General features: G+C 38.2%; 1 protein-coding gene across 1 annotated transcript; it reads left to right on the forward strand.

Annotated features, from left to right (window-relative positions):
- Positions 1–1744: 1744 nt before the first annotated feature.
- Positions 1745–21783, forward strand: acer2 (alkaline ceramidase 2). Its single transcript, XM_085162979.1, has 6 exons — positions 1745–2118; positions 2537–2651; positions 5939–6080; positions 7172–7309; positions 18116–18253; positions 19397–21783. The coding sequence occupies exons 1-6, from the start codon at positions 2005–2007 to the stop codon at positions 19578–19580; spliced, it is 831 nt and encodes a 276-aa protein (XP_085019105.1). The 5' UTR covers positions 1745–2004; the 3' UTR covers positions 19581–21783.
- Positions 21784–26312: the final 4529 nt, after the last annotated feature.

A 26312-nucleotide genomic window follows, 5' to 3' on the forward strand; every position in this document is an offset into this window, starting at 1 on the left:
TTATGTTATACAAGAATTTATATGTTATACTATAAAGTATTGTGTAACTGTGTGTGTGTGTATGTATGTATGTATGTATGTATATATATATATATATATATATATATATATATATATATATATATATATATATATATATATATATATATATATATATATATATATATATATCAAAGACATTCACAGAAATGACAAAGAATAGAATATGTATTAATCCTTGTTACAGTGGAGGTGTTGTGGATTTAAAACAATCTGCATTGGGGATTATTATTGAGCCACGGAGCATGCGTCGGCCAGAGGGTGCCAGAGAGTGCATAAGGAGCTGAGATGTTAAGATAATTCCCATCCCAGTCTGGTGAGAGATACGTTCTTTGAATACTGGCCTAATCAGCTTCAATATAAACAGACTGTATCTCTTTGAAAAACACTTAACCAGTTTGATAAAGGCTACCACAATTAACTGCTCACTTGTACAACACCCTTAGAAAAATACTGATAAAAATAGGCACGCAGCTATGTTAGCTGTTCATGCAGCTTCTGAACAAAGTTACTCATTTTTATTGTGAGATGACAGGCCTTTATTACCCTTTACTGAAAACTTGATATTATCAATTAATACAGCAAAGGTGTTTTTTTTTAAAGAGGTGCAATCTAAAGGCAAGTCAAGAAGTCAAGAAAACCAGATAAATTAAAGTAGTTAATCGTTCCTATTTCTGGAATAGTAAGTTTTAAACTAAATATTATCACTACAATGTAAAAGACAGCTTTCTTTCGCATGTATCGACCAGTGTCAATACATGTGAGTGTGCACAATAATAGGGCTGTCCCACACAAAATTGAGCAGAAAGAATAGACCAGGAGTGTCAAACATATTGCACAGAGGTTGGACAGGACCTGCTAATTTACTCAGTCATAGCTTTTGATAGCTTTGACTGAGTAAATTATGTGTGTACATTTTAGATTTGTAACTGTATTTAGATCAGTTTTAAAGTCTTACAAAGACATCACCCACCTTTCACATCAAATGTATAAAGTAATAGTTATGTCATTTTTGTTAGTATTATTTATTTAACAGGGACAACGCATATGAATGGACACTAGTAGATGAAAATACAACATGTAAACATTACATTTTAGCAAAACGTCTAATTTCCAGGCACATTACATAAAATTTACACAAAAACCATACAGATATAGAAAATATAGCATATCATGAAAACACTAGTTATTTTATTGTATTTTTTTTTATTTTGTTTTTGTTTTTCTTACTTGGGTCTACTTTTAAAGAACAATAAAACTGTGGATTTGGTTCAGTTTGGTATGGAAGCTTGTTGCTAATAAAAAACAAAACAGATAGAAATAAGTCAAAATTGAAAAAATAATAGTAATTGTGACTTAAAAAGGAAAGCTCGATTTGTTTATGGAAGGAAAAGGGGTAGAAATGTATTATTGTCATTCATTATTCTCGAGAAAATCGAAATTTGGAGATCTTAACCGTAATTCTGTTTTAGAGACAGCAAAAAAAAAAAAAAAAAAGCTGAAAAAAGTATTTTTTGACTACTGCTGACTTGAATATACAAACTTTAAGTATCTCATCCCCCCTTCCCCACCACTACTCTTCTTTTTTTTTTTTTTTTTTAATTACCATGACAAAAATAAGTAAACTCTTCCTTCCTGACCTACGTTTGACCGAAGAAGGAAGCAGGCAGGAGCGACTTCTCTTGCAGCCTGAGCACTCTTTGAGTCGCAGACCGAGCAGCTGTCAGTGGACGAAGCAGAGCGTCACGACGAGCAGGAGGCTTTGTGGAAGAAGGACGTGCTCAAAATGCAGCTCCATAACGATTTCCCCAGTGTGTCACAGGCTCGGGTGGCCGATACGTGCCACGACTCAGACGTTAGGATCTAGCGTGCAGCCAGCGAGCCGACGGATAGCGACTTTCCCCTCCTCGGTTGTTTTATGTGCTGTCTGCTCGGCGCTGTCCATCCGACAGAACTAGTTCAGACATGAGTAACGTTAATGTGATGTTTTGGGACCAGTTGCAGGCTGGTAGCTCCGAGGTGGACTGGTGTGAAGGCAATTACCTTATTTACCCCAGCATCGCTGAGTTTTACAACACGGTCGGTTCTGAGAACGGGGCTTGTTGTTGTTGTTTTTCTCGCTATTTTGCATATTACAGTTTTGTTTACAGTCAAAGCCTTTCTGCATTTCCTCTTCTTGCTGTTGTCTCCGTTGCACTGCTTGTTTTGTTTTACTCCCCTTTCCTTTCTTTCTTTTGTAGTTGAATGGCTTCTTTGCGCTATACAAATACAGGCCATTTACCATTTACTTCCCAGGTTAACGACTGCTTAGCTGAGCAGTCTGGCTGCTTTTCAGCTTCAGCATCATGATATTTATTGTTAGTAGCAGTTTACAGGTTTTGCATGCCAGTTTCTGAACAGCCACCGAGGCCCGCACACTGATCAACTTTTGACGGGCATTGCTGGCTCTTTGCTGCGGGATCAGTGACAAAGACTTTTCTGTTGTTTATCATTTCAGATCAGCAACATTTTGTTTTTTGTTTTGCCGCCGATATTAATGTGCCTGTTCCGCCAATATGCAAAACATTTCAACAGTGGGATTTACCTCATATGGATACTGCTAGTTGTGGTCGGTAAGTTGGCTGCTGACCTCTCTTAACCCTTCATTTTTATTTATTTATTTTTCATTTCACATCTGTACACCTGGTACATAAAGCAAGCGTCAGATAGGAAAGCTTCAAATAAATAAATAAAAATTGTGGATGTCATACAGATCACCAGTTGTCAGGCATCTTGGGAAGATTTGCCAGTTTTCTGTTGTTTAGTCTGTCTCTTCCTTAATCTCAAACTCTGAGATGTTGAGATCAAGGATCTGCGTGGGGGCCTGACCATCTGTTGCAGGGCTTCTTGTTTGATCGTTGCCATTTTTGGGCTTTATATGTGGGTTTGTTGATAGAGGTAGTGCACTGCACTTTTTGCATACATAAGGAGACTCACTAGAAAACCACATCAGCATAATTCAGTGAGTACATAAGTGCCACTAACACTGCTATGACTGTAAAAAGAAACGGATCATTATAGGATTCATAAAGGAGGCCTTTATAGCTGGGCTGCTACATCAGATTGCATTAGATTAAGTGTTAAGTTGTTAACCCAAACATACTGTTCATATTCACTGTCTTCATAGTATAAATATAGTATTTGGCATTAATAAATGCATGACTAATCCTTACTTTGTGTATTAGAGAGCAGACAGTGTTTTGTTATTTATTTATTATTTTTTGTTTAGGTTTTACAACATTTGTTTATGGAGAAAATATCTAATATCTCACACTCTCATGTCAAGTTTTACCCAAGACACGAAAACGTAACAACCATATTCATCTAAATATATTCGAACTGAGTTGATCATCGTTACTGTCATTGTCCAGATGCCAAAAGTTATCAAATTTGAAGCTAAATAAGGCCATTTGAGGTATTTTTACTGCTGTCAAAACGGGTCAAAGGAATGTGTAAGTAAGGGTTAAGGGACTGAGTAAATAGTCCTTACACAAACCAATTTTTAAAAAAAATTGTGTATTCCTGTAGGACTTTATTCACAGCAAAAGAATATTCTTTTTTTCCTTTATTTTTTATGAGAGTAAGCAAAGTATCTGAGGGGTTTGCACTGTTAACTAGTACAAACCAGAAGGTTAAAGTATGTCGACTTGGTCTCTGGCAGTTACGATGGACATTTAATTTGAACTAGTTTCCAGGTTTTAGACCAAAGGAGTGATCTGTATACACTTGTACTGCAGTGGCGCTGTTGGGGTGCGCAGTTTCTCAGCTGTGGCCTCTATCACCATCTTTAGATTGATTTTGAATTCATTATGTCCTATTCAATATTTAGGCCTTTAATGGTGCTTCTTCATGTACACAGTTCAATAGAGAGCCTTTTCCCATCGATGCTGTTTTGCAAACGCTCGGATTGCCCTGTCAGCAAAGATAACCCGAGAGCAACCCCACCTCTGTTCCAAGGAGGTGACCTTGGTGGGTGTCCGGAAAAAAAAAAGTAGTTGAAAAAGATTTGCATAACTGTCAGATTTAAAGAATTAGAGCTGGGTGTTTTCCTTTGTGGCCCATGTGTGGTCCAATGTAAAGGGAAATAAACGCAGTCTCCTGGCTTTGTTGGAGCCTCTCAGACAGTTGAACATTCTTGGTCCATACCATAAATCCTTATCTGTGTATCTTGGACTGCATCCATTTTCTTTTCTTTGATTCTGGAGGCTTTTTAAAACAAAGCAAGTGCCAGCAAATACAGTTTGGCTACTTTGCATCCATATTTTGACCTGTCAGCAGATCAAAAATAAGAACGTGTAAATTAAGGCTTTGAATTAAGAAATTACACCCCTCACTAGGGCTGTTCATATAATGATATATATCGGATGACGATATAAAAACGTCTATCTTTTCATTTTACGTTTGTTTCGTGGTGTCATAAAATAAACTGTTTAGGGCAATATTTTTTCATTGTTTTGATGGTCACTGTAGTGGCTATATTAATTTCTTAAAGTTCTCTCTTTCTCTTATATTTAATATAACCACACAACGGTAACACCATCGCGTGTCCGCTTGTTTATGTTCCACATAAACCTTTCACAATAAAGCTCGAGATCCTGTTGAGACTTTTCAAAATAAACGGAATCACGTGAAAGAGCAGATTATTTACGGATGAGAAGTAAAAAAGAGCCGCCAGGTGCTAATAAATAAACCTTAGTTTATTTTTAGAACAGGCTTTCCCCCGCAGCATACTGTGTAAAAAATACTCACAAAGAAAACAGCGGCCGTTACAACTTATGTCTAAAAATGTATAGTTTCATACATCTGTTAAAACACTCGACTCCAGCTACGTGACGCGCAGCTGGAAACACTTCCCGCAAGACGAGCTGCCCGAGATTCACAGAATTTACAGAAAATGTTACATTTTTGTGATTTATATTGTTATCGGACGATAGAATTCTTATATCGGGATATGAGATTTTGGTCATATCACACAACCCTACCTCTCACTGAGCTGAAGGCAACATATTCATATCCTGTCAAGTCACAAAGAACCTGGATTCTACTTTTAGTTTTAATGGAAAAAAGGACCAGTCTTAAAAAAAGAGCTATTTTTGCTTTTTTAACCATTTCATCTTTACACAAATATCTGTTATATCCAACTAACACTCCTTAGTTAGCCATTTTTTTCTTTGCTTGACTGATTATGCAGTACCTGCTGATTCATTTACATGAATGCTTCTTTAAGTCTTTTATTGAATGGCTCATTCTCATGCCTAGGTTGAGAACCATGACAGGTTTTCACGATTAGTAACAACTGAGTGGGAGCAACATTTGATAAGAAGTCTGCTGAAATGTTGCACCTGATAAAAAAAAAAAAAAAGGAAAAAAAAGTCTGTTCTACCGTGATAAACAAGGAGGGGAAAGTGACTGCTGCAACTCTCTGCAGCATTTCAAGGTTTCATTTCTAAATAGCTGCTTGCAAATTAAAGGCCAACAAAAGAGGCCTTTACGTTCACTGTAACACAATGTGACTGCCTTTCCTCATAAAACATTTGGCAAACATTTGCACAATAACTTGAAACCCACATGTTTAGCAGCTTGAAAACGGCTTCCAAAGTTCCCATCGTAGATAACAGCCGGTCCTGTTCGTTGTGTGATGATTGTGGCGTTCCAACTGTGCTCTGTTTTTCGGTTATCGTTTTGAACTCGTTGTTTTAGAGGGGGAACATTTTAACTCTACGTTTGCTATTCTCAGTTATGTTCTGATGTTATAAAAGAGAGAGGGATCACGTAACAAAACACAGACTGTCTCATTTATCCTGCCCTTTGAATACAAAACATCTATCACTGTCCTTCTGTGTCTCTTCCTTTCTCCAAGGTATTGGATCGACTTATTTTCATGCCACCCTCAGCTTTCTTGGCCAAATGCTGGACGAGCTAGCCATATTATGGGTGCTCATGTGTGCCATAGCCATGTGGTTTCCAAAGAGGTATTTACCCAGGATATTCAGGAGGGATCGGTATGTTGATAACAACAACAACTATTATTATTATTATTATTATTATTATTATTATTATTATTATTGTAAAAAAAGAGATTAAACTATGTGCATGTGTAGATATGTAGTCCTGTGAAAAACTATTTACCCCTTTCCTAATTGGGTTTTCTTTTTCTGCAATATTTGGCACAATAAAATGTTTCCCATCATCAAACAAAGTTACAGTCTTTTACATCACTTTGGAGGAATTTTGGCCTCTCTTCTTTGCAGAATTGTTTTAATTCAGTCACACTGGAGGATTTTCGAGCATGGTTTAAGGTCATGTCAAAGCAACTCAATCAGATTTAAGGTGCAGCCCTTGTCTAGGCCACTCCAAAACCTTCATTTTGGGGTTGTTTGAGACATTCAGAGGTGAACTTACTGGTGTGTTTTAGATTATTGTCCTGCTGCTTTTGAGCTCATTTAGCCTACCGGTACTTCATTTTGTCAGACAGGTTCTGTTTAAGTGATTTCTTAATTCAGAAGCTCTACCAGTAATCAGGCCTGAGGCCTATCCTTCATGCTCTTAACTCTTAATTATCATTCAAGCAGCTAAAAGTGTTTAGCTCTGACTGGAATTATTCACAGCTGGTGGCATATGATGGTAGTGGCAATAATTAAGAATAAACACTAAAGCAGATACAGTGTAGGTTTGTCCCGTGCAAGGCAGGGCAAACATTTTTTTTCACATGGTCAAATATGTAGCATATGCATTTAATACATTACTGTATTAGAGCTCACTGTTGTCACATGATATCTCAGCTGCTGTGACACTCCTGTTTAATAATAGGCCTTTCTAAGATAGCTGACACCAGTAAAAGCTGCATCACATGTCTTTACTTCTCCTTGCATTGTCACCAAGCTGTCACAGCTGCTTGCTCTCACTTCAGGCTGCTACTTGTTTTGCCCAGCCTTTTGATTAGAGCTGAGCGTGTTTGTTATGTGCACCTTAAGTGGGTCATAATAATTTCTGGAGCACATCTGAGTCATCCAAACACTCCCTCTGTATTTTACAATCGTGTTCATGGAGTATTGCAGCAATATCTGTCTGTTTTGTTCATTAATCCATCTAGGTCGAGATTCAAAGTGGTCATCGGCATCTTATCAGGGATCACCACGGGGCTGGCCTTTGTGAAACCTGTTGTCAACTCACTGTCACTCATGACTCTGGGAATCCCATGTACCGTGCTGCTCATTACTGAGCTGAAAAGGTAAGACGGAAGAGTATGACTGTGTGTGTGTTTGTTTAAACAGCATAGATGAGTGTAAGTAGCCGAGTAGGTCTGAGCCAGAAGTGGCACACTGAGTAAACTACATGGACTATGTATCAAATGTGGACATGCTCTGAGCGTCAAAAGAGGAAAGACGATGCAGAAATTTTTAAACCTAAAGTAAGTAAAGTAAAAGTTTATTTTTATAAACCCCTTACAGGAAGCAGGTGGTGAATCTGTTGGCTGATTTATAAAAAGACGTGTGATTGTGCAGAAGTCTGTGAGAAAATGATCTTACTGCTCACACAACTTATGACCACATGTTCCTAATGGGTTTGTGGTCTCAGCCACTAGTTTGAAGTCTCCTTTAACACAGCTTAATGTTTATCTAGCAAATTATGGTGCCTTCCTGAGTGTCTCTCATGATAAAGCAGAGTATTTCTAAGGGCCTAGTTATGTGTGCAATGTCATAGTCGTATTCTCAATCACATCTAACCCTTATTAGTCATGTCCAGTTGAAAAAACACTTAAAAACATGCACTCAAACACAAAAGATCACTGCCAAAAGGCTTAAAATGTCATTTGCTCAGTGGGGATAGTATCACAAAAACAAACCCCTGGAAGTGGAAAACTTTGCTCTCTCTCTCCACTTTGAAATCCTGTCTCAGGCTACGTCCACACTAATGCATTTGAAAACGCATAGTTTTTTCTCCGTTTTGGCCTCGTGTCCACACTGAGACGACGTTTTTGCTCATGGAAAACGCAGCATTTTGGAAACGCTCTCAAAAACGCATACATTTGAAAATGGTGCTTTCGCGTCGCAGTGTGGACAACGCATGTTAGTCATGGGCTGCAGTCATGTGACCAATTAAACTAAGATAGTGTAGGGCATTGTTGTTTTGTTTGCTCTCAAGCCCTATTAAAGATTAATATTCAATTCAATTCAATTCAATTCAATTTTATTTATATAGCGCCAAATCACAACAAAAGTCGCCTCAAGGCGCTTCATAGATACAGAGAAAAACCCAACAATCATATGACCCCCTATGAGCAAGCACTTTGGCGACAGTGGGAAGGAAAAACTCCCTCTTAACAGGAAGAAACCTCCGGCAGAACCAGGCTCAGGGAGGGGCGGCCATCTGCTGCGACCGGTTGGGGTGAGAGAAGGAAGACAGGATAAAAGACATGCTGTGGAAGAGAGACAGAGGTTAATAACAGATATGATTCAGTACAGAGAGGTCTGTTAATACATAGTGAGCGAGAAAGGTGACTGGAAAGGAAAAACTCAATGCATCATGGGAATCCCCCGGCAGCCTACATCTATTGCAGCATAACTAAGGGAGGATTCAGGGTCACCTGGTCCAGCCCTAACTATATGCTTTAGCAAAAAGGAAAGTTTTAAGCCTAATCTTAAAAGTAGAGATAGTGTCTGTCTCCCGAATCCAAACTGGAAGCTCGTTCCACAGAAGAGGGGCCTGAAAACTGAAGGCTCTCCCTCCCATTCTACTTTTAAATACTCTAGGAACAACAAGTAGGCCTGCAGAGCGGGAGCGAAGTGCTCTAATAGGGTGATATGGTACTACAAGGTCATTAAGATAAGATGGGGCCTGATTATTTAAGACCTTGTATGTGAGGAGCAGGATTTTGAATTCAATTCTGGATTTAACAGGAAGCCAATGAAGGGAAGCCAAAACAGGAGAAATATGCTCTCTCTTTCTAGTCCCTGTCAGTACTCTTGCTGCAGCATTTTGGATTAGCTGAAGGCTTTTCAGTGAGTTTTTTGGACATCCTGATAATAATGAATTGCAGTAGTCCAGCCTGGAAGTAATGAATGCATGAACTAGTTTTTCAGCGTCACTCTGAGACAGGATATTTCTAATTTTAGAGATGTTGCGCAAATGGAAGAACGCAGTCTTACATATTTGTTTAATATGTGCGTTGAAGGACATATCCTGGTCAAAAATGACTCCAAGGTTCCTCACAGTGTTACTGGAGGCCAAGGTAATGCCATCCAGAGTAAGAATCTGGTTAGATACCATATTTCTAAGCTTTTCAGCGCCGAGTACAATGACCTCAGTTTTATCTGAGTTAAGAAGCAGAAAGTTAGTGGCCATCCAAGTCTTTATGTCTTTAAGACATTCCTGCAGTTTAACTAATTGGTGTGTGTTATCTGGCTTCATGGACAGATAGAGCTGGGTGTCATCTGCATAGCAGTGAAAATGTATGCTATGTCTTCTAATGATGCTGCCTAGGGGAAGCATGTATAATGTAAACAGAATTGGTCCTAGCACTGAACCCTGTGGAACTCCATAATTAACCTCAGTGTGTGAAGAGGACTCTCCATTTACATGCACAAATTGGAGTCTATTAGATAGATATGTTACAACCCACTGCAGTGCAATACCTGTAATACCTACAGCATGTTCTAATCGCTCTAATGGGATATTATGGTCAACAGTATCGAATGCTGCACTAAGGTCAAGAAGGACAAGCACAGAGATGAGTCCACTGTCAGAGGCCATAAGAAGATCATTTGTAACCTTCACTAAAGCTGTTTCTGTGCTGTGATGAACTCTGAAACCTGACTGAAACTCTTCAAATAAACCATTCCTCTGCAGATGATCTGTTAGCTGTTTGACAACTACTCTTTCAAGGATTTTTGATATGAAAGGAAGGTTGGAGATTGGCCTATAATTAGCTAAGACTGCTGGGTCTAGAGATGGCTTTTTGAGTAAAGGTTTAACTGCAGCCACCTTGAAGGCCTGTGGTACATAGCCGATTATTAGAGATAGGTTGATCATATATAAGATCGAAGAATTAATCAGTGGCAGGACTTCTTTGAGCAGTTTTGTAGGAATGGGGTCTAAAAGACACGTTGATGGTTTGGAGGAAGTAATTATTGAAATTAACTCAGAAAGATCGATTGGAGAAAAAGAGTCTAACTTAACATCAATGGTACTAAGAGTAGCTGTAGATAATATTACATCTGTGGGATGATTATTGGTAATTTTTTCTCTAAAGATAAAAATTTTATTTGTGAAGAAGTTCATGAAGTCATCACTAGTTAACGTTAAAGGGATGGTTGGCTCAAAAGAGCTCTGACTTTTTGTCAGCCTGGCTACAGTGCTGAAGAGAAACCTGGGGTTGTTCTTATTTTCTTCAATCAGTGATGAGTAGTAAGCTGTTCTGGCTTTGCGGAGGGCTTTCTTATAAAGCAACAAACTATTTCTCCAGGCTAAATGATGATCCTCTAAATTTGTGACACGCCATTTCCTCTCCAGATTACGAGTCATCTGCTTTAGGGTACGTGTTTGAGAATTATACCACGGGGTCAGGTACTTCTGATTAGAGACCTTAATATCAGTCTGTACATGCTCCAGTTAACTTTTCTTCAAATTTTTTAACTCTCACTCGCAGTTGCAACTTTATACTTTTGTGTTACTCGCAGCAACAACTCCACCTCATTGTTAGTCCATTTAAAAAACTCTGTGCCTTTCCTCAACATTTTGCTGCAACGTTTCAAAGAGCCGGAAAGTAAATAAGCAGCAGACAGAAATGAGGCAGGTCGAATCTTCTTGCGTTTCACACATGCACAGTATTGGAACGTAAGCGTTTTCGGCCGTTTCAATGTGGACGCAACTCTGTGAAAATGACTGAAAACGCTAGTGTGGACGTGGAGCGTTTTCAGATGAAAACGCAGTTTTCAAATCTATCCGGGCTAGTGTGGACGTAGTCTCAATCTCAAAACCTCCTGAAATTTACTCACTCTGATTGTCTTCCAGCTTAATAGGTATTTTGGTTTATTCTTATTGTTTTTATTCTTTTATTCTTCTTGTAACCAACATAATTTCCTTAAGAATTATTAAAGTATTCTGATTCTTGTAACTCTTCTGTTTGGGTGGTTTCGAGTGCACACTACTTCAGCTGCAGGAAAGTTGATAGAATTTCACTATACAGGCTAACTTTTCTGTTAGGTATTTATGGGGATTTCTAAAATATGTGTGTTAAAAGCTGAAAACTGCTCTGCGTTGCTGGAAAATGTAACTGCCTGTGGCATGCGCTGTATGCGTCTTGTACTAGGCAGCTATTGTCCCCCTCCCTCTGACAGCCTGCTTTGTTAGAATAAAACTGTAACTTTCACTAACAGAAATATGAGTGGCTCGGCTCTAAAGCAGCTTTCTGTGGTGATGAAGGCTCTTTTTCCGTAAAAGTCAACGCAAACCATGTGAAGTCAATGATGTAGTTCTCGTTCACCAACATAACCGAGTCTCACTTAGAAGTGAGAAAGTCCAGCAGTGCTGAAACTTTGGATTGTTTTGTATGTTTTGGTTTTATGCAATCACGTTACTTAGCACCCACCTAAATGTTGTCATCTTCTATAGTGACTCACAGGATGGCTGTAGATCAGGCTATTGGCAGAGGTTTGTTTGGCGGAAACGTCTGGCCAAACTGGAAATAACATTGGCGGTAAATAAGAAGCGACTGCAGCATCAAAGGATGTAGCATAAATCACAAAGAATGAATTTTTATCAGCCCCAAATAATGTAAACCAGCAGTCCTCTATGAAGTCCCCAGCTTTGTTTCAGTCATGCCTTTATAGGCAGGGAAATGTTCCAGAGTTGATGCATGGGAAGTATGATAACCTGACTTATCAACAATGTGCTTTATCACCTCTTTAAGTCTTGAACTGTTTAAATAACAGAAGTCAAATAGTGAAGTCGGTGCATTGTTAACATGCCACCTTTCACCTTTTTGTACTGTCTGGTGTGTCTGTTCCAAACTTATTATGTGGAAGAAAGTTCCTGAAAGCACAACAAGCCTTTCACTCTGTTTTTCTGCGTGTTTGTGTCCTTAATGCTTCCTAGCGGTCACAGTAACGTGGACGTATGTTCCGTTGCTTCCGTTTCCCATAACCCTTACTCAACACCATCAGTCCCCAAAATTCATCTATTGTTCAACCTGTTAGTAATTCTTCACATTACTGCCAGTGCCAGTCATCCATTGAAACTGCTTGTTTTTGTTGTTCCAAGTGTGAGAGAGTTCCTGTTGCCCCGACTGATGGACTTTTGCCCTCAGAAAGGACAGAAAACTTAGCTGTTGGTTTCAGGCCAGCAAGAACAACATGTTCTGTGAGTCAACTGTGAGCATGCAGAGGGTTTCTGGAATGAAGAGTATATAAAATTACAAAACTGGAATACTTTAATACTATTATAACTAGCCTGCAGCGTTTTTTCAGAGTGGTGTGTAGAAGAAAATTCCATCACGGACACAATTTTTAGTGACTGCAAAGTTACGTATGCAATGTACACTGAGCGTGATGCGTGAAACCAATGCAAATGGAGAACATTGTTAGTATTATAGTAAGTTTTAAGATCTTATTATGAATTTGATGTATGTGAAACAGCTCATGGAACATATCACAGAAAATAAGGTTAAATAGTAACATGCTTGGGGGAGGAAATAAAAGCATCCTGTTTCTGTTACAAGATGGATGTAGGCACCGTGAAGTCACCCACTGGTGTTTCGACTCCACATATTGAAGCTTCAGTGTTATTTATGACCACTTTATTAGTTATACCTTTCTAATAACCATTTTCTTTCAAGCAGAGGTTCCACCCTGTACTAGAGGTTTTATTTTTATTTATTTAACCTTTAGTCCCATTGAGACTGAATGTCTCATTAACAAGAAACACCTATTTTATTTGTGGCAAAGATTCAACAAGGTTCAGCCAAGCAATTTTGGTCCGTATTTAGGAAAAAAAAAAAGTTGTTCATCAGCTTTGAAACGATCCATAGGAATGGGAGTTGCTGAAACTTGAGTGATAAATTTAATTAGTGTCCAGCTTTGTGTCACGTATGCCACAGACCTCTGTTTTGTACAGTCGAGTGCAAGGAGAGTCACATCAGGGCTCCACCCTTATCTTTGCCTCCCACAATTATACTCCTCAGATTCCCCAGCACTTTCTCTCAAAGCAGAAGCACTAATCTAATGTCATGTATCTTATCTCACATCCTTCTATAATCTCCTGGCTGATGGGCACAGTTTTCCAGATATCCAGCTATGTAGTGACGTTTTTGTCAACATATATTTGCTGGCAGGAAAGGGCGTTGGCTCGATAAGAGTAATTTATGTAAAATATTTCAGGCCAACTGACTTGATGTATAAGGTTTACAACAGAAGTGAGCATAGTTCTGACCATATGATGAAGTAAGCAGTTCAATATTTACTCTTTTTTTTCTTTTTTCTACTAAATAAGTGTTTATTGGGGATTTCTTAGAGATGATTATCATAGCTGCTCTTTGCTGCTGCTTTATTGCTCCATGTTTATGATTAAAATGCCACATTTTGTTTTTTTACTTGTTTACTGAAGCATATTCTAAGCACAGACTCACAGCTTTCATTTGAGGGTATCCACATTCAGATTGGATGTAGGGTTTAGGAGTTTCAGCTCCTCAACATGTGCCACCCTTTAAAGGGGCCAAAAGTAATTGGACAATTGACTCAATTTCATTGGGAGGTGTGGGCAGTTACTGGAGTTGATTTGAGGTGTAGTTCTTGTATTTAGAAGATTTTGCTGTGACCAGACAGTAGACAGTGGTTCAAGGTTCAAGGTTCTTTATTTGTCACATGCATAGTTATACAAGTATAACACACAGTGAAAAAAATCTTTTATGTGCAATTTTTTTTTTATTTTCAGTGGAGAGCTACTTGGCCTTGTTTTCAAAGGACCTCTCCATGGAGGTGAAACAAGCCATCCTTAAACTGCGAAAACATCTCAGAAATTGCTACAATAGTAGAACATTGGTGAATGATCGCAGAATCATTCCCATGGTGAAGAGAAACTCCTTCACAACAGCCAACCAGGTATACAATACTCTTCAGGAGATTGGCCTTTTGATATCCAAGTATACCATAGAGAGAAGACTGTGTGAAAGTAAATACAGAGGGTTCGCTGCAAGGTGCAAGCCACTCATCTCCCCCAGAAAGGCCAGATTGGACATTGCTAAAAATCATCTAAAAAGCCAGCACAGTTCTGGAAAAACATTCTTCAGACAGATGAAACCAAGATCAGAATAGAGTGGTGAGAATGATGACAAGAAAAAATTATGGAGAAGGCGTGGAACAGCTCATGATCCAAAGCATACCACATCATCTGTAAAACACAGCGGAGGCCGTGTGATGGCATTGGGGTGCATGGCTGCCAGCTGCACTGGGACTCTAGTGTTTATTGATGATGTGACACAGGACAGAAGTCCAGTCAAGTTGGTTGGTCGGTGTTTCATAATACAGATGGACCATGACCTAAAACATATAGCCAAAGAAACCCAGGAGTTTATTCAAGCAAAGAAGTGGAATATTTTTGAAGATCCAAGTCAGTCACCTGATCTTAACCCAATTGAGCATGCATTTCACTTGTTGAAGATTACATTTTGGACAGAAAGGGCCACAAACAAACAGCAGCAAGCAGCAAGATGCTGCAGTAAAGGCCTGCCAGAGCATTAAAACGGAGGGAACCAGCATCTGGCGATGTCCATAATTTCAAGACTTCAGGCTGTCATTGCCAGCAAAGGGTTTTCAACTAAGTATTAGAAATAAACATTTTATTTTCAGTTATTTAATTTGTCAAGGGAATGTGTTAATAATGTATGTCATTTGAAAGCGCTTTCCCCCATTGTTCAGTAAATTTCTTCTTGTGTTTTTTTTTTATTTTTTTTTATCTTGTTAGACAGCAAGCGAGTTTTTTTTTTTTTTTTTTTTTAAATGACGCTATCCACAGAAGTTGTTGTTGGTTTTTTTTTTGCACTGCATGTCATAATCTCTAATCTGCCAAGTCTGAAGGGCACGCCTGTCTGTCTTTCAGAGGCTTGTTATTCAACTGAAGCACTATGTGCAGCATAATTTCTATTAGGACGTCACAGTGGCTCTAATAGCAGTGTTGTGTCTCCCACTGTACTTCCTGATTACTTGCCCATCTGTGCATCAAGTTTTAATCGGTTACTGATCTTCCTGTATTACAAAGTCTCAGAATAAGATTTCTTATATTCCTTTGGTAATTCTTTTCCATAGGGAACCGAATTGTGCAGATATACGGATAGAAACTCCCGTTCTATGGTCATTTTATGAACAAATTCATGCATCTGAAGAGAAATAATCATTTCCCCCCCGTTTTGATTCAGTGAATTAGAAGGTTTTTTTCTACCTTTGCCAGCAGTGCTCACAGGTGTTTTTCAAGTCTGTTTCATTGACTTTCTGTTTTGAGGCCTGTGCATTTTTAATGCATAAGCCCCATATTAAGCTTTCTTTTCTTGCTTTCACATATCTTGTTGTCACAACTTCACAGTTATCGATTAGTTTATATTTTTTAAGCACTTTGACACTTGAATTGTAATACAAAGAGGCATAACTACTCTTTTTGTGTTCTGTGATTAACTGGAACAATCAGTTTTTACAGTATTGATGACAATTTAATGACCCACTTCCCAGTGGGAAGATGCATCACTGGCCATCTATTTTTGTACTTCCTGTTGCCGTTTCATAGCTGTGACACCCTTTTTTCCTGCCTCTCTCTGGGCAAGTTATGTAATAGAGGCAGTTTACCAGTTCAGTTCACCAGCACACTTACTTTAAAATAAGAAATCTTTAATTCTGGTGTGATGGGTAAATTTTGCAATTTCTGTAGCTGTTATTATTTTTAAATAAAAGATGTAGAAAAATAAAGATGTAGCACCATTTCTCCCTGCTTCCAGGGAGTCATCCACTTCTGAACATACAGTATGCAGATAAATGTACGGGTTCACCGACGTGTTACATCTACAGGAATTGCTCGGCCATGGAGCTCCCAGCACACAGTTTTTGGGCTTTTGTTAATGCCAGAAAACGTCTGGAGCAGTTAATGAGTCAGCAGAGCGTTTGCGACTTTTGCACTCTATGCCACCTGGCACTCGTCAGCTGTGCTCCGTAACTGAGTTGACTTAATCCAGCAGAGGCATCCTATTACAGTTTCATGCTGAAATACAGTGAGTTCTTTAGAATAACCCATTCTTTCACCAATCTTTACAAAGTGTAAGTGCAGATTGAATGGCCAGGTGCTTGATTTTATACACCTATGACAGTGGGACTGAATGAAATGCCTGAATTCAAAGGTTAAGAGGTGTGGTCTAGTACAGGGGTGGGCAACTCCAGGCCTCGAGGGCTGGTGTCCCTGTGGGTTTTAGATGTGTCCTTGAACCAACACAGCTGATTTAAATGGCTAAATTACCTCCTGAACATGTCCTGAAATTCTCCAGAGGCCTGGTAACGAACTAATCATGTGATTCAGGTGTGTTGACCCAAGGTGAGATCTAAAACCTGCAGGACACCGGCCCTCGAGGCCTGGAATTGCCCACCCCTGGTCTAGTACTTTTGTCCATATAATGCAGAGCTGGAAACCTTAGTATTCCTTACTGGCCAAATTCCACATTTCCACAGGCTTATAATGCAAATAATATTAAATTAATTAAATAGGAAAAGTGTATTTTTGTTTAAATAAAAATAAGTGTTCTCCACATGGTTTTGGGACTCTGGAGGTCAGTGACAAATGTTACATTCATGGTGTCAGAGCTTCGGAGCTTTTTCGCTTGGATGACTCCCAAATAATCAGAGACAAGACCGCCTTTATCAGTCAGTGTGATCGCAACTGATTGCTAATTAATCTAATCTCTGCTTTCACTGTCAGTGTAAAGTCGTTCACCTCTGCTTAAAAAGATTCCTGAGCCTCTGTGTGAGAGTGATGTTTGCCGTTTAGCTCAATCCGGTTATGTTGCTGAGCTGGAAAGGTTCTGGGTCATCCATGGATTCGTGTCACCTTGAAACAATGGTGACTCAAAGGTAGAGGCTTCTTAAATGGTTTGACTTCATCAAATGCACTGACCTAAGGGCAGGTGACAAACTGCCAGTCCTGTATCGTCAGCACCGTTTAGTCACAGTCAGGCTTCTGTGTCCCCTCTTTGTCTCTGCACTCTGTTTGGCCTGGCTCTGACTGGTGTGCCTAAGGAGGGCAAGACTAAGAATAGTTTGGCAGTGGCACTCTGGATTAGCACATCTCTCTAGGTCAGAGGTGTATCCATGAGGATATTTGTGCAGATAAATCTAGCTGGAGCAATCATCGTTGCCATTAAAATCGCTAAAATCCTCCTGCTTTTAGAGCACCAAAATTGGGCAAAAAGGCCAGTACGTCCTGGAAGCGACTGCGTGAGGAAGCTCAGAGGTTTAAGATTCTTTAGGCAAGAAATACGATTTTCAGAAGTATTTTATTGATAAAAAGAAATGTAAACATGAGGATCAATATTTTAATGTTAGTTTGCTAAAACTGAGAAAATTTCCACTATGATTTTGTAGCATTTTTATATTACAGTGGATTAAATGATTATGTAAGTGAATATCATTGGGAGAGTTGGCAGCTGAAGAGCTAGATATTAGATAATGGAGTTATTTTAAGACAAAAATGCAAACGTGTGCCTCAAAATAAATGTGGTAAAATAAATGTTAATGTTTGTCTGTATAGTCTGGATGTGAAAGAGGAAGAGGAATAAATGATGAATATATATGCTGCCCACAAGTGGCCAACGTGGGTTTAGCAGCAATGTACTTTACATATATGATTAATTGCATTTATTTTGTAAATATTCAGTATAATCTGTAATTCTAGGAAATGTATTGCTATTTTAACAAAATTGAACTGTTTCTATTTATATGCTGAATAAATCATCAAGTTGGCTGCATTTGCATTTTCACAGCTCACATTGTTCTTCACTGTGTCATCGCAGGTGTGAAAACCCACGTGTGTTCAAGCTGGGCCTGATCTCAGGGATCTGGTGGGCGCTGGCTCTGCTTTGCTGGATCAGTGACAGGATATTCTGTGAAGTGTGGTCATCTGTCAACTTTCCCTACCTACACTGTGCTTGGTAAGCTCAAAGTCGACTCAAAGTCAAACTCAGTGCTGTATAAGGTGTTAATGGTATCATTTATTCACTATGTGTATAATCCTGTGAGACTAAAAGGCATAATAAGTGTTACAAGACAGTTACAGTTGCACTGTATACTTTTTTTCTTAAAACAAATGAATAAAAAATGTCAACCAGTTTTCATTTCAGGTGATTTATGTGTTTTATATGAGGAGGAACGGGGAGGGGAACTAGGCAGTAGCTTCAATAGACTGAAGGTAAATCAAACAGAAAAGAGGAATTTGAGAAATTAAGTCACGTGAAATAGAAATTTGTAAAAACCACCTTTCAGCATTAACTTGAATAACTTGTTTTCCGTATGACTTTATCAGCCTCTCACATCATTGTGGGGGAACTCTGGCCTAGTGTTCTTTACAGTGTTGCTTTATTTAATTGAGGTTTGTGGGTATTTATGCACAGCTCTCTTACGATCATGCCACAGCATGCTGTCATGGACTTTTTTGAGATAAGGGACTTTCTGCTTCACAGAGTGAATGGGTTAAATGCAGAGAGGAATTTCCCCACGGGGATCAATAAAGTATACATTATTATTATTATAATTATTATTATTATTATAATGTCTTGAACTTTAACATGTGACATGCTAAATGCGGTTCTGAGATGTAGCTGTTGTTATTTTGCAATGGTCTCAGATGAATTGGCTGTCATTGTGAGAACCAATACCTGAATGTTTTAGACCAGCAAACTGTCAAAACTTCTGGTTTTATAGAAGTGTTCACACTTACTGGTAATTAGTTAATCAAGTGCAATTGTTTACCAGAACCTGACTGTTACTTACCCTCTGAATTCCTATGAAAGCCATACAAGTTTGCTTATTTTAATGTTTTATTTTTCAAACTGCATAGAGTCCTGCGAAAACTTTCTTTTTTTCACATGGCTGCAGAAGTAGTTGGAAAAATCCCAAAAAGTTTATTCTGTGGGAGAAACCTTTTGTCACTCATTCAAGCGACTTCTTCAGTCTCAGCTGACTGCAGGTTTCTCCAGATTTGTTTTAGGGAAAACAAGACACTGTTAAACTTTTACAGCTGTGCCTGTAAATCATTTCAGAGGTTAGGCTTATTCATGATCATTTTGCTCTTACAGGCACATCCTCATCTGTCTGGCTTCCTATTTGGGTTGCGTTTGCTTCGCCTACTTTGATGTTGCTACCGAGGCACCGGAGCGAGGTCCCGTCATCATGTTCTGGCCCAGTGAGAAATGGGCCTTCATTGGTGTGCCATATGTCTCCCTACTCTGCGTCCATAAGTCTACTATAAAGGTGACTTAAAGCAACACTGATGCTTCCACACCGAGACACACCATCTGTGACTCATCTTGCATCAACGGGTGCTCTTGTGACTTGAGGATATACGTGATGCACGTGTTGGCCGACCGAAAGGATTTTGCATTTGGCTCATGTTTATGCAACTCGATCAAAGAACAACAGGTTGTTTTACACGATACACAACTACTCTTAAATATCAAAGCCAAGAAACCTTTACAGTGTTACAAACGTATCTCAGGCTTTGCATAAGAGGTATTTAAAATCTCTTAAGAGTTTAAATGTTAGTATTTTACATTTCATACTTCTTTAAAGAGAAGATTTTCTACATTTTCTGGGAACTGAGAAAAACTCACTGTAAAGAGTTATGTTGCCTTTACAAGAGTAAAAAACACAGCACCTCATGAGTGCAGTCCTGAAACCATGTTTAGAAACAATAAAGCACTGGATTAATTAACTGTGATTAATGCGTCACGCATTAAAGCGTCACGTTGCTAATACACTCAGCAAATCAACAGCAAGCTTTATTGGTTCATAAAATGTTACTAAAGAGTTACACAAAGATCATTTATGCAAAGCTTTGTGCTGTACGCCTGCCCGCCCGTGCTTTCAGGCTTTTTGCTGAAAAACGTCAGAAACACATGGGACATTTCTGCTACAGATCTGTTCAGTTTTACTTTAAGGATGCTACTGTATTTTTTTCTTTTTTTAGAATACTAAATGAGGAAAGTGTTTAATATATACCTGTATATATTTCCTAATTAAATAGGCAATAATACTCTCAAGAAAATAATACCATTCATATATTAGTGAATGACCAGGTACCTTTTTAATATTGGCACCCAATGTAGAAACCCAAAAATCTGAATGTGACGTGAACGTAGCATTTTAAGATATAATATCTACATTTATTTATTCAAACAATTAGCTTGCTTGTGTTTAGCCTCTAATCCCGAATGTTTTTGCTTTCAACCCAGACTTCTCAACTGACCTTCAGGGCTATTATTATTTCAAACTTTGTTTGGCCTTAAACACTAAATAATGGATTCCAAAGAAGAATGAAGGTGATTGTGCTTTGCAATTTTAGAAAATGTTTGGAAAGAAGATGCAAAACCATCCGGTATCTGCTAGCAGTTGTAGTCTTTGGAGGTATGATTTGTTAATTTCTCCGTCCAAAAGCTAAAACTTAAATTTTCTTTTTATTTGGCAAAAAAGGAAAAAAAATGCATACAGGATACAAAAGGGATGTATTTTGAATTCAAATCCAAATCCCTGAAACACAAAGCTCTCCAAAGCATTTTGTTTTCTTTTTTTACTTTGTTGGACATGTTCCTGAAATCTGCCTCTAGCCTTTTAACTAATATCATTTTACCCCTGTCCTCCCGCAGAGGACTCTGGGAACTCAAACAACCAAAATAACTTGTGCAATAATGAAAGGTCAAATGAATCATGTTTTACAAAGAAAACGAGTATTTTGGTGATATTCTGAAGCAATAGTTTTGTAACAACATGATGTATTTTCGTATTATAAACCGTTTATATTTTTCTACGTGAAGTGCAGCCAAAGGTGAAGGTGAATAATTTTGATAAAGCATTATTACTAACTTTGTTGATAAACATTTTTAATGTATCTTCATGAGAAGCCTTTTGGGTGAACTGACAATGGAAAATGTGAACAATGCAATGAGTAAATAAAACTGTGCTGCAAATTATACAGGGAAACGATGGCGGTGGGTTTGTTGAGTGATGATACTTGGGAAGTAAGTCAGTGAACTAGTATCAGATCAAGGACTTTGAAAGCAGCAGCCTCTTTCAGTCTGCATCATGAAGGTTGTCTTGGCTATGACTTAATGTGTTTTTTATTAACCTATATGTATATAGATCTCAGCATTTCTCTGCCTGCTTTGACAGTGCAAATAAACTGCACAGAAATATTTATTTTCATTAATGAGCCTTTTTTTGTAAATGAATATGTGTAATAGATTAGATAATTAATATATTATTTTATGCAATAAAACTCAATAAATCCCCCCAAATGACTGTTTGTGTCTATTCCGTGTTTATCTTGGAATAAATACTTTATCAGAAGTGCTTGTTTCACTGTACACTTTTGCCACTCTTGTAGGTTTTCAGCAGGCTGACTCACAGTGATGCAGAACACAATTTTAGTCACTAGGGGGCGAAATTTTCCCACATCTAATTAAATAAATCTATAGAACTGTCACTTTTCAATGTAAGTGAATAAAATAAATAATAAAAATTGTCATTGAATTAATCAAATATTTATTCAATTTCATACCAAAAGTAGTACATGTGAACAGATGTCACGGGGGTGGTCGTGGAAAGGCCATTTTGGGGGTCTAAGGCACACACAACAGCAATGGTTCGTTCTTGCTGTGCGGTCGGCTGCAATGTTCGATCGCACGACTGGCAAGAGAATAAGGTTGAAAATGGTTTATCTTTTCATTCTTTCCCAACCTGGAAGCAACATGAGGCAGCTCGTGTATCGATGTTACCAAACGAAGGCGTCTAGCCTGGATAGAAGCTGTGAGACGAGCTCCAGTTCTCTTCCATCTCCAAATATCTGTTGGTGCTAAATATGTTCATATTACTCTTTATAGCCTATTAGTTTTATTTTCGATGCACTCTGAGCTCATAGCAAATTAGAACAAACATCCTACTGAGTGATTTTGTAGAACTACCTTCTATTTATAGAGTTGCTAATTATTTGGCATTATTGCAGCAAACCAGCCAATGAAATGGATGAAACATCGTGACTGGGTTCCAGCGCTACACAAGGGACCTGCTTCAAACATACCACCATGCCAATCAGATTACTTCTTCCATGTGAGGGTGAAGAGGTGGCCCTTCTGGATAAGATGGTGAAGGTTTGAACAGTGTCATAATAAAACCAGGGAAAATGAAACCTGCACCTGTTAAATATTCTTAAGTCTTGTGCTGTATAAATAGCGGTAATTTTTCAAAAGATACAGTAAATAAAGTAATGTTAGTAGTGGTTGATATCATGTAAACACTGTCATGATTTGGTGTAAACATTTTGTCATTTGTAAACTATAAATGATATGGATTCTACATTGTAACTGATGTGATGGTCTATAAAGTGGTTTTAATAAAAAAAAGAGGCAAAAATTAGTTAGTTTATTTATTCAATTTTTGAACAGTGGGACTCAGTCAGTACATATTCAGTAAATGCAAATTATTTACATGGCAGTGCACTGCATAAATCTAGACCCCTAGATAAAACATTATGGCATTATAGCAGTGACAACTCCTCCACAGTAGCAGGTGGGATTTTTCTTTTTTGAGGACAGCTCCTTTTACCTGTCAATACGGATGGTCTGTTTATGTTTTGATCAAGAGCCTTTTTTTGGGCAGCTGAAGAGGAGAAGTCTATCTTATGGCCAACCACTGACTGGCGGTTTTGCTGGTCATATTACCCAGCAAAACCCAGTATGCAGGTTCATCTGTAACAGTCCTTGTGCCACAGATCAGCACTGTTGCTTCTACATTAAACAGAAGAGCAGCGACGTGGGTGCAGGTCTCCGCGACTCCGGCCTTACAGGTGCAGTGGTCGGCTTCAACCTTCCCTGTGATGCTCACAGTGACCTATGGCTGCCATGCTGGCTGATTCAGTCTTTGAGAGTGCAGTACCTGAAACACACACAGACAAAGTTAATTTAAAGACAAGAACTATGAGCCAAGGCCGACATAAATGTGTTTTATCTACTTTATCATAAGTGTTTAGAAAGTTGGCACATACATGTAATTTTTCATTTCTTTATGTGTCCATCGCTGCATGTTATAATAATGGATTGGATTTATATAGCGCTTTTCAAGGCACCCAACGCACTTTACAATGCCACTATTCATTATAGTGTAAATCTGCCTGTTCTCTGTCAGAAACCTGCCTGCAGAAAATGAACCTAAAGCATGTAATGCAAGGATGTCATCACTTTAGAGATGGAGAAAGCATAAAGTGACAATTATGAATCACTTAATATGATAAGGAGATTCTGCAGGTCATTAATCAATCAATGTATAAAATTAAAATAAAATGTATTTTTAGTGACACAAGATACAAATATGGAAGCAAGATGTATAATTAGAATTATTTATAATAAATATGAATAAATCATTGCAATTTCTTTAACCATAAAGAATAACTAAATCCTTCAGGACTGTCACATCAATGCACTGAACTCACTATGTTATCACTGTAATTTCCCCTCATGAATGAATTTATGCTTGCACTAATCTGAATGTTTGCAGGGAAATCAAACACATTTCACACGCAGTACTCGAGCTGACTTACCTTTATTTGAATGACGACTTGTACGCGCTGACTTCACAGACAAGGTACGAGAATATGTCAGGCTACGTCAATAGCTGTTTGGTCTTCAGGGTTTCTACTCCACGGCCGTATTTCATACGGGTCCACCAGGGGCGATTCTAGGATCAGAGCTTTGGGGGTGCTGAGCACCCAGAGAGCTGCCCAGCCAGGCAAGATAAACCTGTCTCTGTCAGTCCCTGCATCCTTAAATGTTGTCCCGAGTTCTCTCTGACTGTCACTTTGGTGCATTTAAACCCCTGTTCCTCCCTGTCCTCATCGTCTGTTGTCTTCATCTCCGTTATCAGTCATCATAATTTTACCATCTCTGTGCAAGTCTGCAGATTTCTTTATTAAATCATAAGATTCTTAAATTCATCAAGTCTCTCTGTGCCTGGGTCCTTGTCACAAAACATGACATCATTGTTTTGTACATTTTAACACAATTTAATCCCCACATTTGTGAAAGAAAAGCAAAACACTTTTTTGAAAAGTCTGTAACAAAATCATCAAATCTGATCAAGGTTATTTAAATGCTGCAAAAGAAGAATGGATTGGAATAAAAAAAAAAAAAAACATATCCTAACCTGAATTACTGGGGGAGAATAATGAATAATGCTCAAAGTGAGTAAGAAGTAAACTGAGTGCCTTTTTGGACAGAGATTCACTTTTAATGTGTATGTATAATATAATACAGATGCATAAAAAACACTCCCAAAACAGAATTATTACAAATAAATTATTACAAAATATTAATAAAAACTATAAAAATGGAGGCAACTTTGCCTGTGGTAGACTGTATACCATGCATGAAAAAATCTTTATTGCAGATACTAATTTTACTAATTTAATAATAATTTTGTGTTGTAAGATTTATGACTTTCATGCTTTCATTGTGGTCCTTAGGAGAGCTTGACATTTTTTATCAGGTGGTAAAAGGTTTGAGAAACACATTTAAAGCTGCAGTACAGAATCTTTGAAACAAGCATAAAACATCTTTAGAATATAAACAGAGCATCTGCTTCTCTTTACAGCTCCTCACTCCACCAGGGCTGTTTGGCACTTTCTGATAGTGTGCAAATGTGATGTACGTACTGCGTACATCACATTTGCACACTATACAGACAACTGGATGGTCCAAAAGTTGGCCTACCTATTACTGGCTGAGGTTTTAGTAGAGTTGTGGCTGAACCACATAAAAATATATCATAATTTTAATCTCCCCAATCAATTATAATGTTATGTTGGAATGTTAAAGAGGGTCAAAAATGTTTCAACCCAGTTTGTTTTGCAGATTCTGTATAGCAGCTTTAATATAGGGAGAACACAACTTCCAGATTGTATGAGTAAAATCAGGTTTTTTCTCTTTGTCCGTTTAACAGTTTATATTGTGCCTGTCACTGTTCCCTGTCTGTTTTCTTATCTGGTTCTTCCTGACCTTGTACTTTCTCCTCACATTCACCTGTTTCCTCTCTCCCTCTTTGGACTGACAATCATACACAAATAGATTGTATTCACTGAGATGATAAATTAAATTAATATGAAAAAATACTATTAAGATCACTAACAAAAAGTCCTCTCTCAGTTTACTTTCAACCATAAGGCAAATAACCAAACCACATGAACATCTAATAAAAGATAAATATTGAAACACTGATCCAACATTATTCTTGATTCACGGATCATTTGATTTTACACTTTTACCTGAATGTGGCACCTTTTTTTGAAAAAAACTTCCTCATGTAACCGGTGTGATTCTGCGTTGTGTCTGATCTCTGATCAAAAAAGGTAAAAGAAAGAAAGGCCTCCAAGTAAATAATTTGCCCACTCCAGCTCCTCTCCCACAGGGGAATTGTAGAAAAGGGCGCTGGCATTTATTTTTACATTGAACATAAAGTATGGATTTACACGTAACATATTTGACATAAGATAAAACAAAAACAACAACATGAAATCCGACATACCTGATCAAAAAAGGTAAAAGAAAGAAAGGCCTCCAAGTAAATAATTTGCCCACTCCAGCTCCTACGACCAAATACAAACAGTGGGGAAGAGGGTTAGCTCAACCCACCACAACTTCCAAGCTAGCAAGAAGTATATATCCATGCTAGCATTTATGGCGCCTAAAACCCATTTATGATACATACATACTACACACTTATAACATCTAACAAAAACAGGCTTAAAAATGACAATAATTGAACTAAAATCACAATCAGAAACATCCAGGTGGCTAAATATGCATTATATGAGCGTTTTACAGTGTTGGGAAAGAAATGACACCCACCTCTCCCACAGGGGAATTGTAGAAAAGGGGAGAGGCAAAAGGGGTACACTGTATTTATAGGGTTGCACCAAAGAAGAAGAAGAAAAGAATGAGGAGGGCCTCT

This window comes from Neolamprologus multifasciatus, chromosome 6 (assembly GCF_963576455.1).
Source record: "Neolamprologus multifasciatus chromosome 6, fNeoMul1.2, whole genome shotgun sequence".
In the NCBI taxonomy this organism is placed as follows: Eukaryota; Metazoa; Chordata; class Actinopteri; order Cichliformes; family Cichlidae; genus Neolamprologus; species Neolamprologus multifasciatus.

What these genes read in the sequence shown, in the direction of transcription:
- acer2 (XM_085162979.1), top strand. Translation starts at nt 2,005, where the DNA reads ATGAGTAACGTTAATGTGATGTTTTGGGACCAGTTGCAGGCTGGTAGC. An exon ending in TCGCTGAGTTTTACAACACG is followed by an intron (nt 2,119 to 2,536) that starts GTCGGTTCTGAG and finishes TTATCATTTCAG; the next exon opens with ATCAGCAACATTTTGTTTTT. An exon ending in CTCATTACTGAGCTGAAAAG is followed by an intron (nt 7,310 to 18,115) that starts GTAAGACGGAAG and finishes GTGTCATCGCAG; the next exon opens with GTGTGAAAACCCACGTGTGT.